Source organism: Propithecus coquereli, unplaced genomic scaffold (genome assembly GCF_000956105.1).
Source record: "Propithecus coquereli isolate 6110/MARCELLA unplaced genomic scaffold, Pcoq_1.0 Scaffold63, whole genome shotgun sequence".
Taxonomy (NCBI): Eukaryota; Metazoa; Chordata; class Mammalia; order Primates; family Indriidae; genus Propithecus; species Propithecus coquereli.
The window spans coordinates 5203742-5225003 of NW_012152285.1; the positions used below are offsets into that span (position 1 = coordinate 5203742).

Below are 21262 nucleotides of genomic sequence, written 5' to 3' on the forward strand. Positions count from 1 at the left end.
CCAGGGCTAGAGTGCAGTGGTGTCAATCATAGCTCACTGTAACCTCAAACTTCTAGGCTCAAGTGATCCTTGATAGCAATTATCACCATTTGATATAGTCTATAGTCACTTATTTATTTGATTATTGAATGTCTTCCTCCCACTAGAATATAAGCTCAAGGGAGGCAGGGGCTTTGTTTTGTTTATAATAGAACTTGACACGTTGAAAGAGCACCACAAATTATTTGTTGAGTGAGTCAATGAGTGCTTAGGAAAGAGGATGATAAAACCTATTCATCCTCACAAACTTTAAAAGGATACCAGCACATCACTTAGTGCACCATCAAGCAGGCTACAAGAAGATCTGTCTTCCCTTTGGCCAGCATGGAAACAGAAGGCAACACATGGACTTTTCTTTTATAGACAGACGCCCAGCCAGGCCAGGCTGTTTTGCAAATACTCCAGTCTTGCTCCCTGCTCCAGTCTATTCATTAGGTTCCAACAGCCTGTCTGAAGGAGGAGAGGTTTCTTGATCTTGGTGGTAATGGAACATGACCTTTCTCATTTCAGAACCTTGAGAAATGCACTTGCTCGTGGCCAACACATCTTAAGTAACTTTCTCTCAGGGCATACATTACCCCAGGGGAGGGATGGAGGCATTGATAAGAGGCTGCGTACATCCTCTGGGTCACTTTGATCACTTCAGATTCTCTAGTGGAAATGAACAGATAGAATGTCCTTGAGGGACCTGAGGAGCTCAGAGCACTGGGGGTGGGCCAGCATTTTCTTCTAAATCAGAACTGAGCCAAAGCCCCAGCTCTTACCTAGGACGCATTACTAGAACCTCTTGATCTCTCCTTCAGCTTTAGTTTCCTCATCCACGTTGTACAAGAATGCTATCTATCCTCCCTCGTCTCCAGTGATTACTTCCAGTTCTGACAACCTAGAATGGCTCCCTCCTCTCTCCAGCTTACTGCCACCTTGTTGCAGAGGCCCACAGGAGGGACATGTCTTCCCCAAAGTCACCCACTGATGAAATGCAGAAACAGGACTAGAATTCAGGTTCGACGCTTTTTCCATTAGGAACTCAAATTTAGTTCTCATGCCCGTGGATCTCAAACGTCTCAGTTTCAAAACTTTTTGGTCATCGAACCCTTTTGGTGGGAAAAAGATCCCATGGATCATTTAAGTAAGTGGTGATGTTAAACTCTACTGCTGGGTAGGGAAGGGAAGAGAAGAGAAAAACCCAAAACCCAATCAGTCTTGCTTAAAACACTGCTCTATAAGCCAGCTCTTGTGGAAACTACTAACTATAATCAATGAGGTAAAAATGGTGTTACTTTTGATGACACAAATAAAATTTGCATTTATAGCTTTAATAAATATCATCAGCCAGGCATGATGGTTCATGCCTGTAATTCTAGCACTTTGGGAGGCCAAGGCAGGAGAATGGCTTGAAGCCAGAAGTTTGAGACTAGACTGGGCAACATAATGAGACCCTGTCCCTACAAAAAATAAAAAAATTAGCCAGACACAGTGACATGTGCCTGTAGTTCCAGCTAATTGGGAGGCTGAGGTGGGAAGATTTCTTGAGCTCAGGAGTTTGAGCCTGCAATGGGCTAGGATCATGCACTGCACTCCAGCCTGGGTGACAAAGTGAGAACCTGTCTTTTTAAAAAAAAAAAAAACCAAAAAAACATGAATATGCATTGATTCAATAATTTATTAATTGATGACAGACTTTATAGCACGATTGATTTATGTTAGTTCCATGACAAAATGGCAGTAATTTGTACTACAGGCTTTGAAAAAAATGTATTTTACAACTTAACCTCACTATATTTTCAACTTTGTTGTATGACTAATCCTAAAATCTTCCAACTCTTCCTTCTCCTATGTTCAATCACTTTTGTTTATCTAGCTCCCTTTATTTTCCAAGATATATCTACATCTATTATTTTACTTTCTTCTCACTTTATTCTGTGAAATGAGGCTTAACAGTACAGAAATTATTATCTTGAGCATAGAATATGAAGACTTTGGAACACACAGATGTTAAGGGATTGCTAAATAAAGAGAAACTTTGGATTCCATGTTACTTATCCATATCTTCCATTTAGCTGCATGTGTCAAATCCACATGAGCAATGCAGAGTTGGTATGTACTGCCAGTCAAGATTCAGCATTATTCTTTCTATGTAGAACCATGCTCCCTAAACGGTATTCATTAATGAAGGAATTCACCTATAAATAATATCAAAGATTTCATTTTTGTTTGTGAGCAAAACTTCTGAATGACATTCATATGATGAAAAAAGACACTAAGGAGAGCAAATGGGTAGATAGAAGTAATCATTTTTAGTGGGATTTATAGAAAGTCTTTCAGTGGACCTCAGCAGTCTATATATGCATAAAACTGGCATCATGATTATGTTGTAAGGGTCTGTGGAAAATTCTAACCACAATACTTCAGAATTGTCTTTAGTGTATTACACAGCAGTAATTATAACAGAAATGATGATGATGATGACAACTAGTATCTACTGAGCATTTACTAAGTGTCAGGTATACATTATCTCATTTAATCCTTCATGTAACAACCCTATGAGGTAGGAGCTATTTTAATTCTCATATAGGTGAGGAAACTGAGGCACAGAGCAGTGAAGTAAACTTGTCCAAAGTCCCAAGGCTAGTAGTCAAATTCTTAGGTATGAGCTGCCATGATTGTGGACCTGTGGGAGGATCTGCTGTTTTAACAAAGACAAATCCAACCTACCATTCTGAAGTCCTCTTCGAACTTGAAAGCCCCACCTCCCGTGGCACAGAGGGTGGTGTGAAGGCTGGAGAAGTTCTTCTCACTGCCCATCTGAATGAACTTGTGCATGGCACAGCTGGGAAAGCGGATGAAGTGCAGGTTCCCTTTGCGCCCACACATTGTCAGGTTTTTCAGTTCCAGGTGGACGTCTCGGATCCCGGTTTTCCCATAAGCAGTATTAGAAGTCAAATACTTCCGGATGCTCTTCAGATTCTCCACTTCCTCTTGTTCCTCTTCGGCTGTAATATCCTTCGGCTCAAAGTAGACCAACTTAACCAGTGTTCCACCGATATCCATGCCGAACCACGGGAATGCTAGAGGACAGAAAGAGTGCCACTGAATTCTATACATGCGAAGAAATGATCAGTTTTTTGAATATTAAATAAGGAAATGCAGTGTCGTCATTCGTACATGTGCACTTAACATTCAGTTTACTTGAACTCAACTATATATGCTTAAAAGAAGGCACAGGCAGAGAGAATTTCACAATTTAAAGTGTGCCCGTGACTCTGCCCACACTCCACTCAGTGAGTCTGCCTCAGAATGGAGTGAGATGACAAATAGGATTCTGCAGTTCCCGAAGCCAGTCTCAATTCCATGTGCTTCTTGGGGCTCAAGTATCTCACCAAGCTGAGTGCTATCCTAATATTTAAAGATACATATATGTATACACATATATATATATTGCATACATCATGGCTCCAAAATGCTAACCATTTTATCAGAATCTTAGTCAAAGAAACTGATCTGTTCCAATCCCAGAAGATAAACTGACCATGCGGTGTACCAAGTGTGCTTTGCAATGATTCAGTTTTTGCCTTATGAGCTGGCTTTATAAGATGTGACTCTACTGTTTTAATCTACACAATATATACAAAGGAAAAAGGGCGAAAAGGGGGACTATGAGAGATGATGAGCAGACATGATGATCTATGGTGGCAGATTCTAAAAAGAATTCACGTTACAGCTGAGTTCTTCTGCATCAAGCAGAGACACTCTCTCCATCCCAAATGGCCTGCCCAGAATTTCTCAACCCAGCTGCATGTTAGAATCACCTGGGAAGCTTTTACCATTCCATTTCTGGTCTCTTCTCCCACACATTCTGATTTAATTTAGGTGTGGAACCCAGGTATGAACATTTTCTAAAAAGTCTGCAGTGGTTCCAACCTGCAGGCTTGGGAACTACTAAGCCAGAGGAACTGTGACCACTGATAGGTAAGCCTGCAGATATCTGCAGCTCCCGCCCAGGTCTGATATACCAAGGCATGCCTCTAGGTGTTCATCTACCGAATCTGCTTGAGATATTTATCTAAGACAAAATGAATCTCCTTCATGGTAATTTTTATTGTTAAGAGAATAGGCCGGGCTAACTGAACAGCTGACTTTATTTAGAGATAGCCTGGAAAGTTAATGCCATGCTGTCAAACATTCTGCAGTGCATAAGAGAAAATCCAAATGGGAAGCCAAATGTTGGAGTCTTCCTTTTCATTTTCCTGAGGAGAATCCACTCACTAAACCTGAAACTGTAATATTAAAACTCAGTTTAAAGACTCAGGAAGAAAAAAATGACCTTTTGCAACAAATTTCTTTCTTTTTTTTTTTTGTATTTTTGGAGACAGGGTCTTGATCTGTCACCTAAGCTGGAATGCAGTGGCACAATCACAGCTCACTGTAACCTCAAACTCTTGGGCTCAAGCAATCCTCCTGCCTCAACCTCCTGAGTAGCTGGGACTACATGCATGCACCATCACACCTGGCTAATTTTTATTTTTTCTAGAGATGGGGCTCTCGATATGTTGCCCAGGCTAGTCTCGAACTCCTGGCCTCAAGCAATCCTCCCACCTTGGTGAGCCACCATGCCTGGCCTCCAAATGTTTCTGTTATTTCAGCCCTAAAGAACATCCATATAATTGCTTATGAAACTGTGCATATTACATTGCCAGAAACATAAGTGGGACCCACAGAAGGTCTTTTTTTTAAGCACCTCTACTATTACTTAGCTTTTAATGCAGGAGGATTGAGGGAGGGGTGCCTACCAGGAAACCACCCCTGTAAACAAAATCTTTTCTCCTGTGCCTCACTGTTACTATTTATGAGCCAAGTCAGCTGCTCCACACTTGGTAAGCAGGAACTCTAACATAGAAAAATAAAATTCCAAGCCCCCAAAAGATTAAGAGCAACAAATTTCACTGACAAAAATCAAATGAATAAATGTTCTATTATCTTTGCAAAAGTTTACAAAGCAAATCTTATACAAACCAGTGTAGGTTGGGAAACTTACTTGTCCTAGCAGGAAATAACAAAAAACTGGAAACAATTCATCCCTACTAGTCACTTCAGCTTGGAGATGAAGTTTGCTGGTCCCGTCTTTAAAACTCACTGTCAGCGTGGCCTATAGTGTAGAAGCAGCATGGTGTAAAAGGCAAAGCCCCAAATTAGCATTCAGAACAACTGCTTCCCTGGAACAGCAGCCAGTAACTAGCTCACAATAACTCCCTCCACCTCTTTGAATCTTAATTTCCTTATCTATGAAAGAAATGAGTTGTATTAAAATGGTCTCAAATTTCCTCCCTGCTATCAATTTTCCATGAACTCTTTAAGAAATACAAAAGAAAAATCACAAGTGCCCCCAGTCATAAAGGGTGACCAGAGACTTTTAAACTCCACTAAAACATGCTATGGCATGTTAACAAGTTCCTGGGCTACGTGACCACTTTTGTAGCTGTAACCCATTCTTATCAGAGTAGGGAAAAGGCAACTCCTACTGGACAGGATTGGGGGAAAGTATTCTGGAACATTGCTAGGATAACCATTTTGGAAAGATTTTGGCAACATCTATCAAATTTAAAAGTACACACGCAGTTTTAACCCAGCTAACCCCTCTCCTGGGCCCTAAAAAAACAGCACGAGTTTTCAAGGGTAGGTATAAGAATGTTCATTGCAGCACCTTTTACAGTGGCCAAATTAAAACAAAAACAAAAACAAAACAAACCAGGAACAAAGCACATGCCCTTTAACAGGGAAACTATTCAACAAAATGTATGACTTCCAAGCTGTGGAATATTAGGCAGCCATTAAAAACAATGAGTGAAATCTATTCCGGCTGAGTGGAAAGCTTTCCCCAGTCTTCCGTTAATGAGAAAAGCAAGAGATATCTAGAAGTGTAGATAATTTCTTTTACCCTATTTGGTTTGAACAAAAAAAAAAAGGAGGAGGAAGGGAGGAAGGAAGGAAGGGAAAAGGGATGAAGGGACGATCCCTGCATGTTTATGATAATATGAGCCTGCAGAAAGGTATAGAAGACCCTCAGGTTGTTATATTGACAGGGGTGGCAGAGAGAACACGTTGTATAAGTGGAAGCTGGAGATCCTGGGGAGGGGATGGAGAAAATTCTATGCTTAGAACTTTCAGTACCTGCAGAAATAAAAAATTAAGAATTCAGCAATAATGGAAAATAGGAGATAGCTCAGCACAGCATGTTATCTGTATAAATCCCAGAAAATAATCTAGTTCTGTACCAGAAATCCAGGATTCACCCAGCCACCACTATCACCAGACCTCTGAGAGGAAGAGCCCCCATAATCGTCTATGTGGTTGGATACTGGTAAATATAGACAACTGAAAAGAGGTCTCACTTTTTAAAATGCTGCAGAGGACACCTAAACATTTTATGTTATTTAGAACTCTGGTTTCTTCTTCCTGCTTTACCTCCTGCTCATTTTGGAGCCATTTCAAAGCTTTTGTTGGCAACTCAACAAAACAGTGGAAAAAAGTGTAGAGTTTTGAAAATTCAGTTAAATGTTATATCAGCAGTTTGGGTTAAGGTAAAAGAGATAAGGGTTGGAACTACTGTATCAGCTGAAGTGGTAATAAAAATTGCTTTTCTTTACCTATCTTCATTTCTTACCTTCATGAAAAATTTAGTGTTCTTCTAGTCACATTTTGATGCTTTTCCAGGACACTGTCTTATTTTAAGTATACAGTTTTATTCACCTTCCTAATATGAAGATCTGCCTAAACCTAAGCTTCCCATACACATGCTGTGGATCTACATAGAAGGGGAAGGAAGAACATCCAGTGCAGCTATCATGACCTATGTTTTCTTTAATTCAGGATATCTAGATTTGATCAATTCAGCTGAACTACTGATAAGAGCCTACTGTGTTTGCCAAGAGAAGTGATGTTCTAGATACAGGATGTTTGCATTTACCCTTTACTCCTCCTTAAACCACATCATTTAAAAAAAATTTCTAGAGTATTCAACAATGTTCAGCAGAAGACCAGGTTCAATCTTCATAAGATGTCTGCAAACAAATAAACTGACCCACTTATTCAAAATGGTTTTCACCATGGTGAGATGTGTATAAACTACAAGTCTGGTGTTCATGAAACAAAGTGCTACAGATAAAATGGTTGACTGTAGGTCCATCTTTGTTCAACATTTTTTGAAGAATAAAGAGAAATATTTCCTAGAGAAATTCTTATACAAGTGCACGAGAAGCCATATACAAAGATATTCACTGCAGTAATTTGTAATAATAAAAACTGGTAACAATTTAGATGTCCGTCAATATATATTTAAAAAATGACATATTTATATAATGGAACACTATATAGTCATGAGAATCAATTATATTTATAGGTCTCAAAATGCATCTCAGAGCCAGGTGTGGTGATCCCAGCTACTTGGGAGGCTGAGGCAGGAGGATCCCTTGAGGCCAGAAGTTCAAGGCTGTAGCGTACTGCATTTGCGACTGTGAATAGCCACTGCACTCCACCCTGGGCAACACAGCGAAAACCTGTCTCTAAAAAAAAAAGAAAACAAAAAGAAAAAGAAAAAAGAAAAGAAAAAACATATCTCAAAAAAACTTCTTTAATGGTGATATATATCTCGTTACTCCCAGGCCAGAGCATTTAATTACAGGCATGAGATGCTCCAGGGCTTTCCCTCCGCCACAGTGATGGGAAGCATTCCAGCCAGAGGCTTATCTGTCAGTCTAAGTCCTGGAGTGAGGATACAGCCAATCCTCAATGGACGTATAGCATGAGCACAAAATAAACCTTTGCTCTTTTAAACCGCTAAGATTTGGACATTGTCTGTTACTGCAACAGAACTTGACCCATTTGGACTGATAAAGTGGAGTGCTGCTTTAATAACAACAAAAATATGCGGCAGTGGCTTCGAAGCCAGACAGTAAGGAGTGGGGAAATGGATTTTGGAGACTGGTAAAGCATTTGGTAAAATAATCATGTATGATAACTTGGAAGGCAAGTTATCTGAAGAATTAGCAGATCTAGCAAAAGAGTTTCGAAGTCAAATGCTAGTAATGTGTTGGTTTCTATTGGCTTACTAGTGGCTGCATTTTAAAAGGTATAACAAAAAAAGAGAGATGAGCTCAGAAAATAATTGGTTTACAAACAAAAAGCAAAAGGAATAGAGTCTATTAAGTTGGACTTGCATGGCTGGAAAAAGCAGCTGTTGCTCTTTCCCAACAGATAAAAATAAAACTGAGAAGGTCTTTGAGTGAAACAAGTCAAATAGTACTTAGCACTTGTCTTTCAGCATTTTCATTCTCAAATGAAGATAATGGCTCTTACATCCACTGTTAACACGTAGAAAGGGTTAAGATGCCTCAGAGTGAAGATACAGTTGAGGTTGTGGCTTCTCCATTAATTTTTTCAATTAGAATAGCTCAGTGAAAAAGAAACTAAAGGTGTGGCTCTCCCAATAAAGCCAGACTACTTCAAAGTATCATTCATTAAGTCAATAAAAGCACAAAAGCAAAAACACAAAGGTATACAGCAAATGAAACAAGTATGCTAGAAAGAACTGAGGGCTTGACCACTGGCATACAGAAATAAATTGGAATCAAATAGATAAGAAATCTATTTCCTTTTGAAAAGAATCATACTGTCAAAGAAGTCAAGAGCCCGAACCTCAAATGGCTGGAGAAACTGTCCAAGACCTAAAAGGACTCTTGAGCCCCCAACCCTCTGAAGTCAGGAAGCAGCTGAGGAAGCTGCTCAGCCTCTAAAAAGGATATATTCTTCAGTGTTCATGTTAGATGTGATCAGAGGCTACTGGAAAAGAGATACCTTCCAAGCAGTGGAGTCAAGGGCCTAAGAGAAATGGACTGGGGAGGCTCTTCTAGAGAGAAGAATCAGGACCCCAAAGGAATATTCTCCACCTACAAGACAGAAGGACTTCAGAATTCCTCCAGAATTTGAGAATAACTGAGGACCAGTGATTGCTGGGTATCTCCCTTCCACCTCCTTTCTGTATGGGAGTTTTCCAATCTTTGTTTCACCATTATATGTTAATATACAATGTGGAGGAGAGGTGAAGAGCAGATAATTTTTTTTTTTTTTAGTTCAGAAGTCTCTAGATTGAGAGGAATCACATCCAGAGTTGATGTAGAAATGACAACATCATCTCCTAATTTAGAGCCTAATTTAGGCATCATCCAGGTGCTGTGCTGGGTGGAACTTTGGAGTAATCTCCTTTGGGGAAGGGATGAATGTATTTCACCTGCAAGAAGCCAAATATCTGATAATGAGAAAAGCAAATCGTGATAGTCGCTAGTGCTGCCAGCCAAATATTTCTGGTCTCTTCTCTCTAGGCCCATGGGTTCAGACTGTAACTCCCAGCCATTTTATAACAGAGATGGGCAATGTTCCTAATCCGGCCAGTGAGTTGTGAATTGAAATGGTGTATGTCACTTACAGGGAAGAGTACTTCTGGCTGGTCGCCATAATCAGCAAAATTTAAGATAATGATTGCTCTATCATCTGGGTCTCAGAGTGAAGATAAGTTAAATGGAACTCCCAGCCACCATTCCATGAATTTATACTGTGAGAATTAAACCTTTGTTGCTTTAATCCACTGAGGATTATTTGTTATTAAATACAATGGGATAACCTTGCCTATCCTGACTAGTATAACCTCCATCAAGATCTTTGGCTGTTTTTTTCCCCTGGAAATCTCCCTCTCTAGCTGAACTAGATATAAGAACTGTCATTATCACTGACAAACATGTGGTTGATGAGTGTTAATAAAAAGGTATATAGGTCCTGTTATATTTATTTGTCTAAAAATTCCTTGAAATACAAACCAAGACTGTCAATCTGGTAGTAGTTAAAACTGTGAAATGAATCTGCATTCCAAATACTGTGGCAAAAATATTTAGAAATGTTACTGGTAGTTAATGGCTTTAAAACAAAGCCTGTTTCTTAAAGACCTTTTCAGAATCCTAGAATAGTCTCTGAGGGACATTTATGCTTCCTGCAGTAAATTACAAAGGTACACGGCAAACTCCAAATAGCATAAATGAGCAAAGACAAGGGGGAAAAAAACCCAGAAAAGGTTTCCTATCAAAGAAATAATTTTAAAAAGCTAAGGGAGCCTGCCAGGAGAAAATCAACCTCCTCTTGATGTCACAGTGTAGAGAGCTAAATGTAAAATCTGAGTTTCCCTGTAACCAGCTGCAGTTTTAAGAGGTATTCTTGGTGAGGCACAGTGTTCTTGGTGAGTGTTCTGATGAGCCAAGTTTCTCTAATGCCAATGTCCTCCTGAATGCAAATTAGGCACCCAAGTGCTCAGGATTAGCTCCTTCCGGCAGGGCCTGACTCCGCGACCAGCTGCTGCCACAGACAGAAACAATTCTCTCAAGGTTCCACCAACTTGGAATTTGTTGTAGTAACTGTGAATAGGGAGCAGCAAGACTAAAATTTCTTTTCCCACTATTTGTGAAGATTTATTAAGCAAACTAATAGGTGGAAAAGATGTTTAAGGATTGTGTAATCGACAGGAAAAAAAAACGCTTATAAAGCACAAAGATATTTTTACACTAAATGAATGCTAACTACATTCAAGTTGCCTAAGGCTGTGGTCCCCAACCCCCAGGCCACAGTCCTGTATGGGCTGTGGCCTGTTAGGAACAGGGAGGCACAGCAGGAGGTGAGGGGGTTGGCGAGCAAGCGATCACTCACATCACTGCATAAGCTCGTCTCCTGTCAGATCAGCAGTGGCATTAGATTCTCATAGGAGGACAAACCCTACTGTAAACTGCGTGTGAGAGGGATCTAGGTCGAACTCCTTATAAGTATCTAACACCTGATGAGCTGAGGTGACACTGAGGCGGTGATGCTAGCACTGGGGAGCGGTTGCAAATACCATTATCATTAGCAGAGAAGTTTGACTGCACAATAAATATAATGCCCTTGAATCATCCTGAAACCACCCCCCCACCATCAGTGGAAAAATTTTCTTCCATGAAACTGGCGCCTGGTGCCAAAAAAGGTTGGGGACCGCTGGCCTAAGGACCGCTACAAGTTAAAAAACAAAAAAACCCAATTAACTTAAATCCAAATTTCTGAGGGCTAGCCTTCCCTTCACTATGTGTCAATTTGGTTGTTAGTATAATGTATTTCTTTGCTAATGTATTCATAGAAACATTTAATGTTAAGAGGTAGGAACTTTAGGTAAAGTCCAACATCCTGTTTACAGATAAGAGAACTGAGGCTTAGAAAGATCAAGGAATTGGCCAAGGTCAGTCAAAGTAGGTATCAGAACCCATTTTCAGGTTCATGAGCCAATAAATTCCCTCTTTTGGTAGGCCAGGCTGAGTCGAGTTGTCTGTCACTTACGAACCAGAATGTCCGTCCCAGCAGATAGAATTTGTGTGAGCAGGTTTCTTACTTGGGACAGTTACAAATCTTTAAATGGAAGTAGACTACCCTATCACTAAAGTTCTGTGATTCTCATATTCCATCATCCCATACACACATTTACAAGGGCCTCCAAAATACTTTTATTTTTAACAGCATAAAACATAAGAGTTGAAAACCTAGGAATTATTTAAGGTCCTTGAAGAAAGTGTTAAATGTAAAATTTAATAAAAGGGTTTCTGCAACACTGTAGAGAACCCCATAATTATTGCACACAGAGCAATCTGTTAAACATTAAATACTCTATGCAAAGAAAATTGACTCATGGTTTCTTTCAAATTAATGTACACCAGATTTTCTTCCTTGAAATTTTAGTCACATGGTGATACCCAGTGTTGGCAAGGGTACAAGCACTCACACACTACTAATGGGAATGTAAACTGGTGTAATCTTTCCATGGAGTTATTTGGAAATATATATTAAAAAGCTCCAGATGGCGAAACTCTTTAATACATTGGTTCTGTTTAGCCCTAAGAAAATAATTATGCATACCTCCAAAAATTTATTGAAAAAAATATTGAAATTTTATTTATGATAATGAGAAAACTTGTCCAACAATAGAGGGCTAATTAAACAAATGATTATCCATTAACACAAAAGAATAATACACTGTCACTAAAATCATTTTGTAGGACAGCATTTAATGATATGTAAAGGATGTTCATTATATATTGTTAGGTAAAAAAAGCAGTGATTAAATGGTACACAGCTATGATGCTGCCACTGCACTCTAGCAAGGGGCGACAGAGCAAGACGCTATCTCAAAAAGAAAAGAAATTGTTTAACTTTGCTTCAGTGAGCAGATAACAGAGCTGTGGTCCTGCCCAAGGAAAATAGTATGCCTTAATTCCCTCACTCAACAGTTCTTTCTCCTCACACCATACCCACCCTTATCTACTCATCAAACCTGCTATCAAAATCCATTTGACACAAGCTAACAGGAATGGCAGGGATAAGCCTGACACCCAAAAGTAAAGTTGTTCAGCCAGTTAGACAATTAAAGGAAAAGGTTCCAACAGGTGGGAATTCAGGGTGGGAAAAGGCCTGATTCACTCACCTACACTATTGTCAGGGCAAAAACTGTATCTTAAACTTGGCAATTCAAAACACACTTATGGGAGCATAGGCACATTTGTGGGAAAGGATCACTGTGGGAAAGGCTACACATCTCTGTGTGACAAAAATCCTTCTTCCACTGGCACAGCTCCAGATTCTGATCAGCTTTCTCCCTCTTGCCCAGACAAGGGTAGGAACAAAAGGGCTGATCATATTCCAATATGAGAGTGGGGAAAGGAATAGCGAGGATTTCCTTCAGAACTTCTGAGGCAAGTAGAAGTATTGTCACATCAGCCACACAGAGCAGTCAAGTCTGGATGTTATCGCCTCTGCCCCTTATTTGTTAGGTACAATAGGCACAGTGCCCAAGACCTGAGATTAGGCACTCATGAAAATAATTTCTTTTAAAACCAGAAGAAACATAAGAATGTTTAGGCCAAAGAAAATATAACTTACTTATTAATACATTTGTTTCCACACCAGCAGCACAGTCACAAAATATAATTTTTATTTATTTTTTATGGAGGAGGGGGCCCACGAAGTCACAAGTGCCTCTATACATTTTGCTCCACACCCAACCTCAGGTTAGAACTGACATGATACCATACCAGAATCTACTTCGCATTTGCATTTTGAACCAGGTCTCTATAATTTGTATACAATCACGTTCACTTAAAGCAACTTTAATTTGTGTATTTAGTGCAACTAAATTTCAAAGTAGAAGTTTTGCTTATATTTATTTTTAAAAACCACTGCCATCTTCAACCACATGGTTTCTCAAATTTGTCTAATCATAAGGACCACCTAAAGGACTTGTTAAAAATAGAGATTCCTAGGCCATCACCAGCTGGAGTGGTGCCCCAGACAATGTTTTCAACAAGGGGCCTCTGTAATTCTCAATAGTAAATTTCAGAACTAGTATTTTAGTTGAATCAAAATGAATGCCGTAAATAGCTGGACCACATTTTAAAAGTTAGAATTTGGAGTTTGAATGAGCTACTCTTGCTTGAAACTATGAGGGTAGAACTCTAAGGCAGACAGTTGAGGGCACGACCCAGCAGGCATTGCCATTCCCAGAACACATCTAATTGCTCCTTAATGAAATCATTAATGGGCAATTTATAACAGGAGTGCTGCGGGTCACTTTCAAATTTTAAATACAGCTTTTGAAGTTTTAGGTATCATCCATCCATGGTTAAACCTGTGAACTAAAATAAAATTTTAAGGCTCACCCCCCCACCGGCTGACTAAATGGATCCCCTTGTGGCCAAAGGATACCCTAAAACTAAATTGCCTGCCAGGAGGAAGGAGGTCAGACACGCCTTATCATGCCCCCCTCCCTTCTTGGTGACATCCTTTGTAAGCCATTAACAGGCCTAAGGGTATGCAAGACAAACCTGCAGGTCCTCAATTTATACAACAAATCTATGTCCAGTGGCTTATCTCTGATAAAGAGCTCCTTATGTTAAAACATTCCAAGCCTTTAGACAAACCTTCATGTCTTTAACCAATTACAGGCCAAAGAATCTTTTAACCCACCTATAACCTGTAAGCCCCTGGTTCAAGATGGCCCACCTTTTTGGGCCAAACCAATGTATGCCTCCCATGTATTGATTTATGACTTTACCTGTAACCCCTGTCTCCCTAAAATGTATAAAACCAAACTGTAACCAACCTCTGTGAGTCCACTGCTCAAGACCTCTTGGGCGTGGCTCCAGGTCATGGTCCTCAAATTTGGCTCAGAGTAAATCTCTTTAAAATTATTTTACAGAGTTTGGTCTTTTTTCCGTTGACAACCGCATGGCTGTGGTTTAGAAACCTTCCACCATGGGCTCCTCTCTCCCAGTGACTGCCATTTTAAAGGCAGGCATGCATTTCTCCATAAAGAAGTTAGCTCTGGCAACAGTACTCATGTATTTAGGTCACGCAAACAGACATTCTTTGATTTGCAACCCACGTGGTTGACCTTGACACAGACACCCATATGAAATCAGAACAACAAACAAAAATATGACCATAAAGCTATGTTACTTTTTTTCCCCAGGTTAAGATTGTGGGGGTGGGGGTGGGCGAAGGTCTTGCAGGAGCAAAGAATGCCATGTCTTCTGGCAGCACCAGTAAATGTATTCTTAGCTTGGATCTGGGCCAGGAGGAAGCAGGGGCAAGATGGAGCTGGAGGTGAAGAAACCCAAGAAGATCAAACCCATGAGGTTAAAAAATCTTCTTTACTTGTGTTTCTCAAGTTCCTGAGCAGCTCAGTGAGTGCAGTTTCTTTCCCAAGGTCCTGGAGCCTCTCCATGCCACCCTTATGAGAGAAATCCGGGAGAAAGAGGATTGTCATTCTAGTGACCCACTGAGCTCATCTTCTCCCCATCACTCCTGCAGCCAAGTCCTGCATTTCTGTTCCAGGTCTTAAGGAGGGAGACGAAATTTGTTTCCCATTCCACGGTAATGTTCTCAGGCTGTTCGGAGGAGGCGGGAGGAAAACACACAGATAGCTATGGTCACCACCCCTATTTCTCACCTAGATGCTGCCAGTTCTGTCCAATCTAGAGGCAACAGAAAATTAATATCAACCTTCCATGTTGTCCTCAGCTTTAATTACACCACCTTCTTCATCAGAAATACAGTCCCTGGACTAAAAAGAAGACTCCATAGCTTTTACCACATATAAGTGTGCCAAGGGACATGACCACCATGTACCTGTGTGACTATCTCCAATGTGATCATTTCAGCAACCAGAGCTGATTATAGTATCCACCCAGGAATGGCTCTTCCAGCTTTCTAATGCCCTGCACTGAGGCTCAAAATGGTAATCTCATTACCTGCTTAAACAAATCTCAGTCTAAACCACCAAGAGGTTTAGTTTTCTCTCTACAAGCCACTAGAGCATGCTTGCATACTCTAGGGATGCTATTGACAATTTAATACCAGGGAGTGGTTAATTAAAGAGGCTTCAGGGAGAACAGCATTGCTAGGTGGCACCACCAGGCAGAAAAACAGGTCTACCAGAAATGGGCTTTGTTCATTTATTTTAGCCTTGATTATGAAAGTCTGGCAAATCTTTGAAGTTGAGCTGGGTGGGGACTGAAGAAAGATGTACCAACTGCTCACATGGCAATGCAAGCTGAAATAAAGACGTGGGCACAAGCACCTGCCTTAAATAATCTTAGATAGGCCGGGCTCGGTGGCTCACGTCTGTAATCCTAGCACTCTGCGAGGCCGAGGCGGGCGGATTGTTTGAGCTCAAGAGTTCGAAACCAGCCTGAGCAAGAGAGAGACCCCCCCCGTCTCTACTAAAAAAATAGAAAGAAATTAATCGGACAACTAAAAATATATAGAAAAAATTAGCCAGGCATGGTGGCGCATGCCTGTAGTCCCAGCTACTTCGGAGGCTGAGGCAGAAGGATTGCTTGAGCCCAGGAGTTTGAGGTTGCTATGAGCTAGGATGACGCCACAGCACTCTAGCCCGGGCAACACAGTGAGACTCTGTCTCAAAAAAAAATAAAAAATAAAAAATAATCTTAGATAAACTACAGTTGGCCCTTGGTATTCATGGTTTCACGTACATGGATTCAACCACCCACAAATCAAAAATATTTGGAAAAAAAATTCCACAAAGTTCCAAAAAGAAAAACTTGAATTTGCCGTATACTGGTACTATGTTGAATTCATGTGAATGAAGTGATATGTAGTCATTGTACTAGGTATTATACAAATAATTTAGAGATAATTTAAAGTATGCAGGAGGATGCATAGGTTATATGCAAATATTATGCCATTTTATATAAGGAACTTGAGCATCCAAGGATTTTCGTATCTGTCTGGGTCTTGGAACCAGTACCCCACAGACACTGAGGGACACGCTTATTCATTCACTGTTTGAACAGACACTTATTTTCTTCCTAGACAGTATGCTAAACAGAGTTGGATTCGGCAATGAACCCGCCCCTTTGGCATTTACATTCTAGTCCACAAAGATTGATCATTAATCAAGGAAAACAGTCTGAAAAGGAATGAAAACTCTGCTATGAGTGAAATCTACATTGTCCTAAAACCAGACACTACTTAATCAAAACAATCCTACAATATTTGCTAATGGCTGCTTTATGTAGGGCACCCTATTAAGCACAGTAACTATCACAAAGTCAAGTCTGACATTCTCAGCTGGGCATGGTGGCTCATGCCTGTAATCCTAGCACTCTGGGAGGCTGAGGTGGGAGGATTGCTTGAGGTGAGGAGTTTGAGATCAGTCTAAGCTCACTGAGCAAGAGTGAGACCCCATCTCTATTAAAAAAAAAAAAATCAGACAAGGTACACCTGGGTCATCAGGCCCAGCTGCCTTAGTCTTTAAAAAAAAAAAGTCTGACATTCTCTAGCCATTCAAGAACCTTATATTTTAACTGGTAAAATCATAGGATGTTAGAGTTGGAGGAATATAAGAGCTGTGGCCCACAATAAGCACAATAAAAATAGTTAACATCATTAGTCATTAGGGAAATGCAAATCAAAATCATAACGAGATACCACTCAAAAGTGTTGGTGAGGATATGGAGGAATAGGTTAAACATAGAGTTGCTATATGTGGTCCAGCAACTCCACTACTAGGTATATATACCCAAGAGAAATGAAAACATATATCTATACAAGAACTTGTACATGAATGTTCCTAGTAGCATTATTCACAATAGTCAAAAAGGGGAAACAATCCAAATGTTCATTAACTGATGAACATGGATAAATAACATGTGATAGATCCATACAATGAAATATTATCTGGCAACAAAAAGGGACGAAATACTGATACATGCTACAACATGGATAAATAGTGAAAGCATGACACTAAGTGAAGGCAGCTAATTACAAAAGACCACATATGCTATGATTCCATTTATTTGAAATGTTCAGAATAGGCAAATCTAAAGAGACAAAGATTAGATTAGTGGTTGCCTAGAGTTTTGTATTGTGGGGGAAAAAGGGGAGTGAGTGCTAATAAGTTTTTTGGCAAGTGATGAAATGTTCTGAATCTCAATCCTCTCATTTTATAGATAACACATTTTAAAATATAAAATGCCAAATTATAATAACTTTCGAAGGAAATCTAAAATGCATGACCTATTTTCCCATATTCTTAAACAAAATAGACAATAAAATTTTAGCTTTTCCTGATGATTCATGGTCATATGAGAATCAATTATTGTGTCCACTATACACTGATGTCCTCAGGAATCATGTAAAGTTGTGCTTCTAAGGCTGTTATGGTTTGAATATACTTTTGTCTCTGTTATGACTTTCTGGGTCTTGCTTTTGTGGCTAATACTGTTAATTTCTTGCTGCTATCAGTGTTATTGCAACATATCTATCTGGAACTGGCAATTTATGAATGCAGAGAAACCAGGAAAGTAAGTGTATTAAAACTGTGACTTTGGATAAGAGTGAATAGATTCTGAGGGAGAGCACAGAAAGTACTCCCAAGTGTAAGATGCATGAACATGTCTAATTTTATCTACTTCCCAACACTGATTTTGGTTGCTGAGAAGTGTTTGCTTCCTTCCAGCTCTTAGCCATCTTCTGGGTTATCGATCACAAGTTGCCAGAAGTGACAGTCATTGTAATTAGTAGTAATTTTTTTTTTAGTATAACAATTTTTATCAACGGCACAGCTAGATTGAGAAAAGAGATTAAAACTTTATAAAAATATAAATATGAGCATTCAAAATATTTTATTTGCCTGGGCCCATTTAGTTTGGGTGCATAGTGCTTTTCTATATCATTAAGAGTGAGATTTTTTAAACTCTTTAGCACTGAAACTTTTAAAAAATTATAGCTTAACTCTGAACCCCACATATGAAAGAGATAAAAGGAACATCTTATTTGCGTTAGTTTATTTTAAAAATCACTTCACACATTTAATGTAAGTTAATTAATGAGAACATGATGCTGTTTTGATTAACGTAAAGGCTGGAAATTGTCACTTATGGATGATAGCTGTAGTTTCATGAACTTCATTCCATTTATTTCTATACTTTGTTTGGATTACACAATATGAAGAAAAGCTTGATTCACAGAGAGCAGGTGCAAATTGTAACTGTTCTTTTGAACAGCTTTTCTTGCAGTATCAGGGATTTCTTGGATCGAAACTGATTCAGTAGCTTGAAAAGATTTCCTGAAAATGTTTCACAAGAAGCTAAATACTAAAAATATTTAACTCCTCATTTTGCTTGCAATAAATATAAAAATCAAACAGAAAATATCTAAACCTTTTTATTAAGTGCTAACACTCTAACACAGCTTTATTAGGGCTTGACAGGTTACCCATTTACTTGTTACTACATAACTGACCTAAGCCAGAGTGACAGCATTTGCCAAGAAAATATGCCTAAACCTTGACTAAAATTTAATTGAGTTTGGTACACGTGCTGAAGTGGTGTACTAGCTTGTGTAATTTTATGTGGACAGATACATACAAGCCAAACTTTTTACAAACTTGCCAATCAATGGTCTATTTATAAAAATCCAGAAGAAGCTTACTTCAAGGCCTATGTGGTACAAAAAAAAAAAAAAGAAAAAAGAAAGAGCAGCAGCAGCAGCAGCAGCACTGTATCAACTGACATTAAGCGACTATTATGTGTCTGGGACTGTGCTAGGAGCTTACATGCAATGTGTAAGTAGTTCTCATAACCCAATGAGGTAGGCACTATTAATATGCCCATTTAACAGATGATGAGACTGAAGCTACGAAACTCACCCAAACATTACCTGGGTGGTCTCCAGCATGCTTTTTAATTTCAGCTTTTAAATAGACAAAAAAATTTTAAGAATAATTTTGAATGAAACATTTGGACCTCCTAAAAGTCACACCCTGTATATAGCTGTTGCACAACAAATATCCATTAAATGAACAAACTCAAACACTTGTACACCACTATCTAAGACTTCCCTATATTACAACCCAGTATAAAAACTTACATATGAATTCACTGATGTTTAACCGGTTTGATCCCCAGGAATGCTCAATAAATAGGATGATACTAAATAGATTCAGAATCTTTTTCTTCGTTCTTGTGGTTAACTTGAAATATAGAATCATAGGTCTGAAGATTGCCTGGAATCACAAATTCCACAAATTTCATCAATATCCCTCCTGTAATGTCCCTCTGGCCCACCCCAGGTTCAGTCCTAAATCTAGCAACTCTAGATTCCCAGACCTGAGCACAGTCCTACATCCTAATTGTCTTCAGGAGAACTAGCTTGCTTGCTCCTGCTGGCCCCACCCTAATGACTTTAGAGGAAAGGAGAGGGATGGAATTCTTTTTATTTTATTTAGTCTTTTTAATTTTTAAAAATGTTTTTGTAAAGACGGGGGTCTCACTATGTTGCCAGGCTGGTCTCCCACTCCTGGGCTCAAGCAATCCTCCCACTTTGGCCTCCCAAAGTGCTGGGATTATAGGCAGGAGCCACCGCACCCAGCCAGAATCCTTTCAATACTGTTCCTTATTTCTTAATTTATATTTCAAGACAAAAAATATGTAGGCAATACTAATCACTTCTAATCCAGTGATTTTGGGGTGATTCCAAAGCAGCTTTTTGGCACAGGACTATTTCATTCCAAAAATGAGATTTCAAATATCAAACCATGAAGAAATAGTTAAAAGTTAATCATAAACAAATAACAACAGGTACTGGGCAAAAAAAAAAAAAAAAAACATTATCCAAGGGCTAAAACAATATCAGATTTTCATTTATCTACCTACAAATGAGATGTAACAATTTTAACTGTGTTTAGATAACTGAATTTATCTAATTGTCTATCATAAAATGCTGGATATAATAGTGTCAACTTTTACAGCAAATAATAGATCATGGTTATGTTTTTTAAAAAGTTCTTATCTTTTAGAAATATATATGAAGGCATTTAATACTGAAATGATATAATTCCTAAGATTTGCTTCAATATCATCCAGTTTAGGATGGGAGGAGACTGGCATGTCATAAATAAAATAAAATAAGACTGGACATGATTTGATAATTACAGAAGCTAAGTGACAAGTACTTGGCAGTTCATTATACTATACTCTCTAGTTTTTGCATGTTTGAAATTTTCCTAAATAAAAAAGTTTTTAAAAATCCCAACATTCTCCAAATATTCAGGACAATGAGAGGACAAGTGGAGAACAATGAGTTACCTCTGGAGTAAAATCCAAATGGCTCTGAACTGGGGAAGTCCCTTTTTTGCCTCACAGATCCTGTTTTATGGAATCAAACATACCCAGCTCCTTTCCCTCTTGGCTGGGACAAATTTCAACCTGCCCTAACTAGAAACATGAAATGAAGACATTCTGGCAACTCCACCCTAACATTTCAATAGTGATAAATAAATTATAAATCACCCTAGAAAGGTACCACTCCCAACTGGGGCCAGATATACACCTCTTTAAAGACAAACTTTTGGTGTTCCCCAATCATAATAACTCAGGTCATTCAAAAGTAAAAACAACAATGAATAATGAAATAAGTATAAATAAGTCCAAAGTTATGATTTTCCTATGAATAATACTTTGGTGGCATGCATACACACAGACAGACACACACACACACACACACACACACACACACACACACACACCCTACTTGGCTGGTTACCTACGGGGTAAGCCAGCACTGAGCCCAACTATAATTGAGATAG

General features: G+C 39.1%; 1 protein-coding gene across 4 annotated transcripts in view; it reads right to left on the reverse strand.

Moving 5' to 3' along the window:
* Positions 1–21262, reverse strand: part of PANK1 (pantothenate kinase 1) — a 61868-nt gene that overhangs the window by 23916 nt on the left and 16690 nt on the right. For 2 of the 4 annotated variants that reach the window (XM_012659765.1, XM_012659766.1), the window contains exon 2: positions 2755–3107. In XM_012659765.1, coding sequence (XP_012515219.1) covers positions 2755–3107 — 353 coding nt within the window. Of the gene's footprint in view, positions 1–2754; positions 3108–5074; positions 5186–19545; positions 19590–21262 lie in introns of those variants that run through there. The other 2 variants (XM_012659767.1, XM_012659768.1) reach the window with 2 other exon arrangements.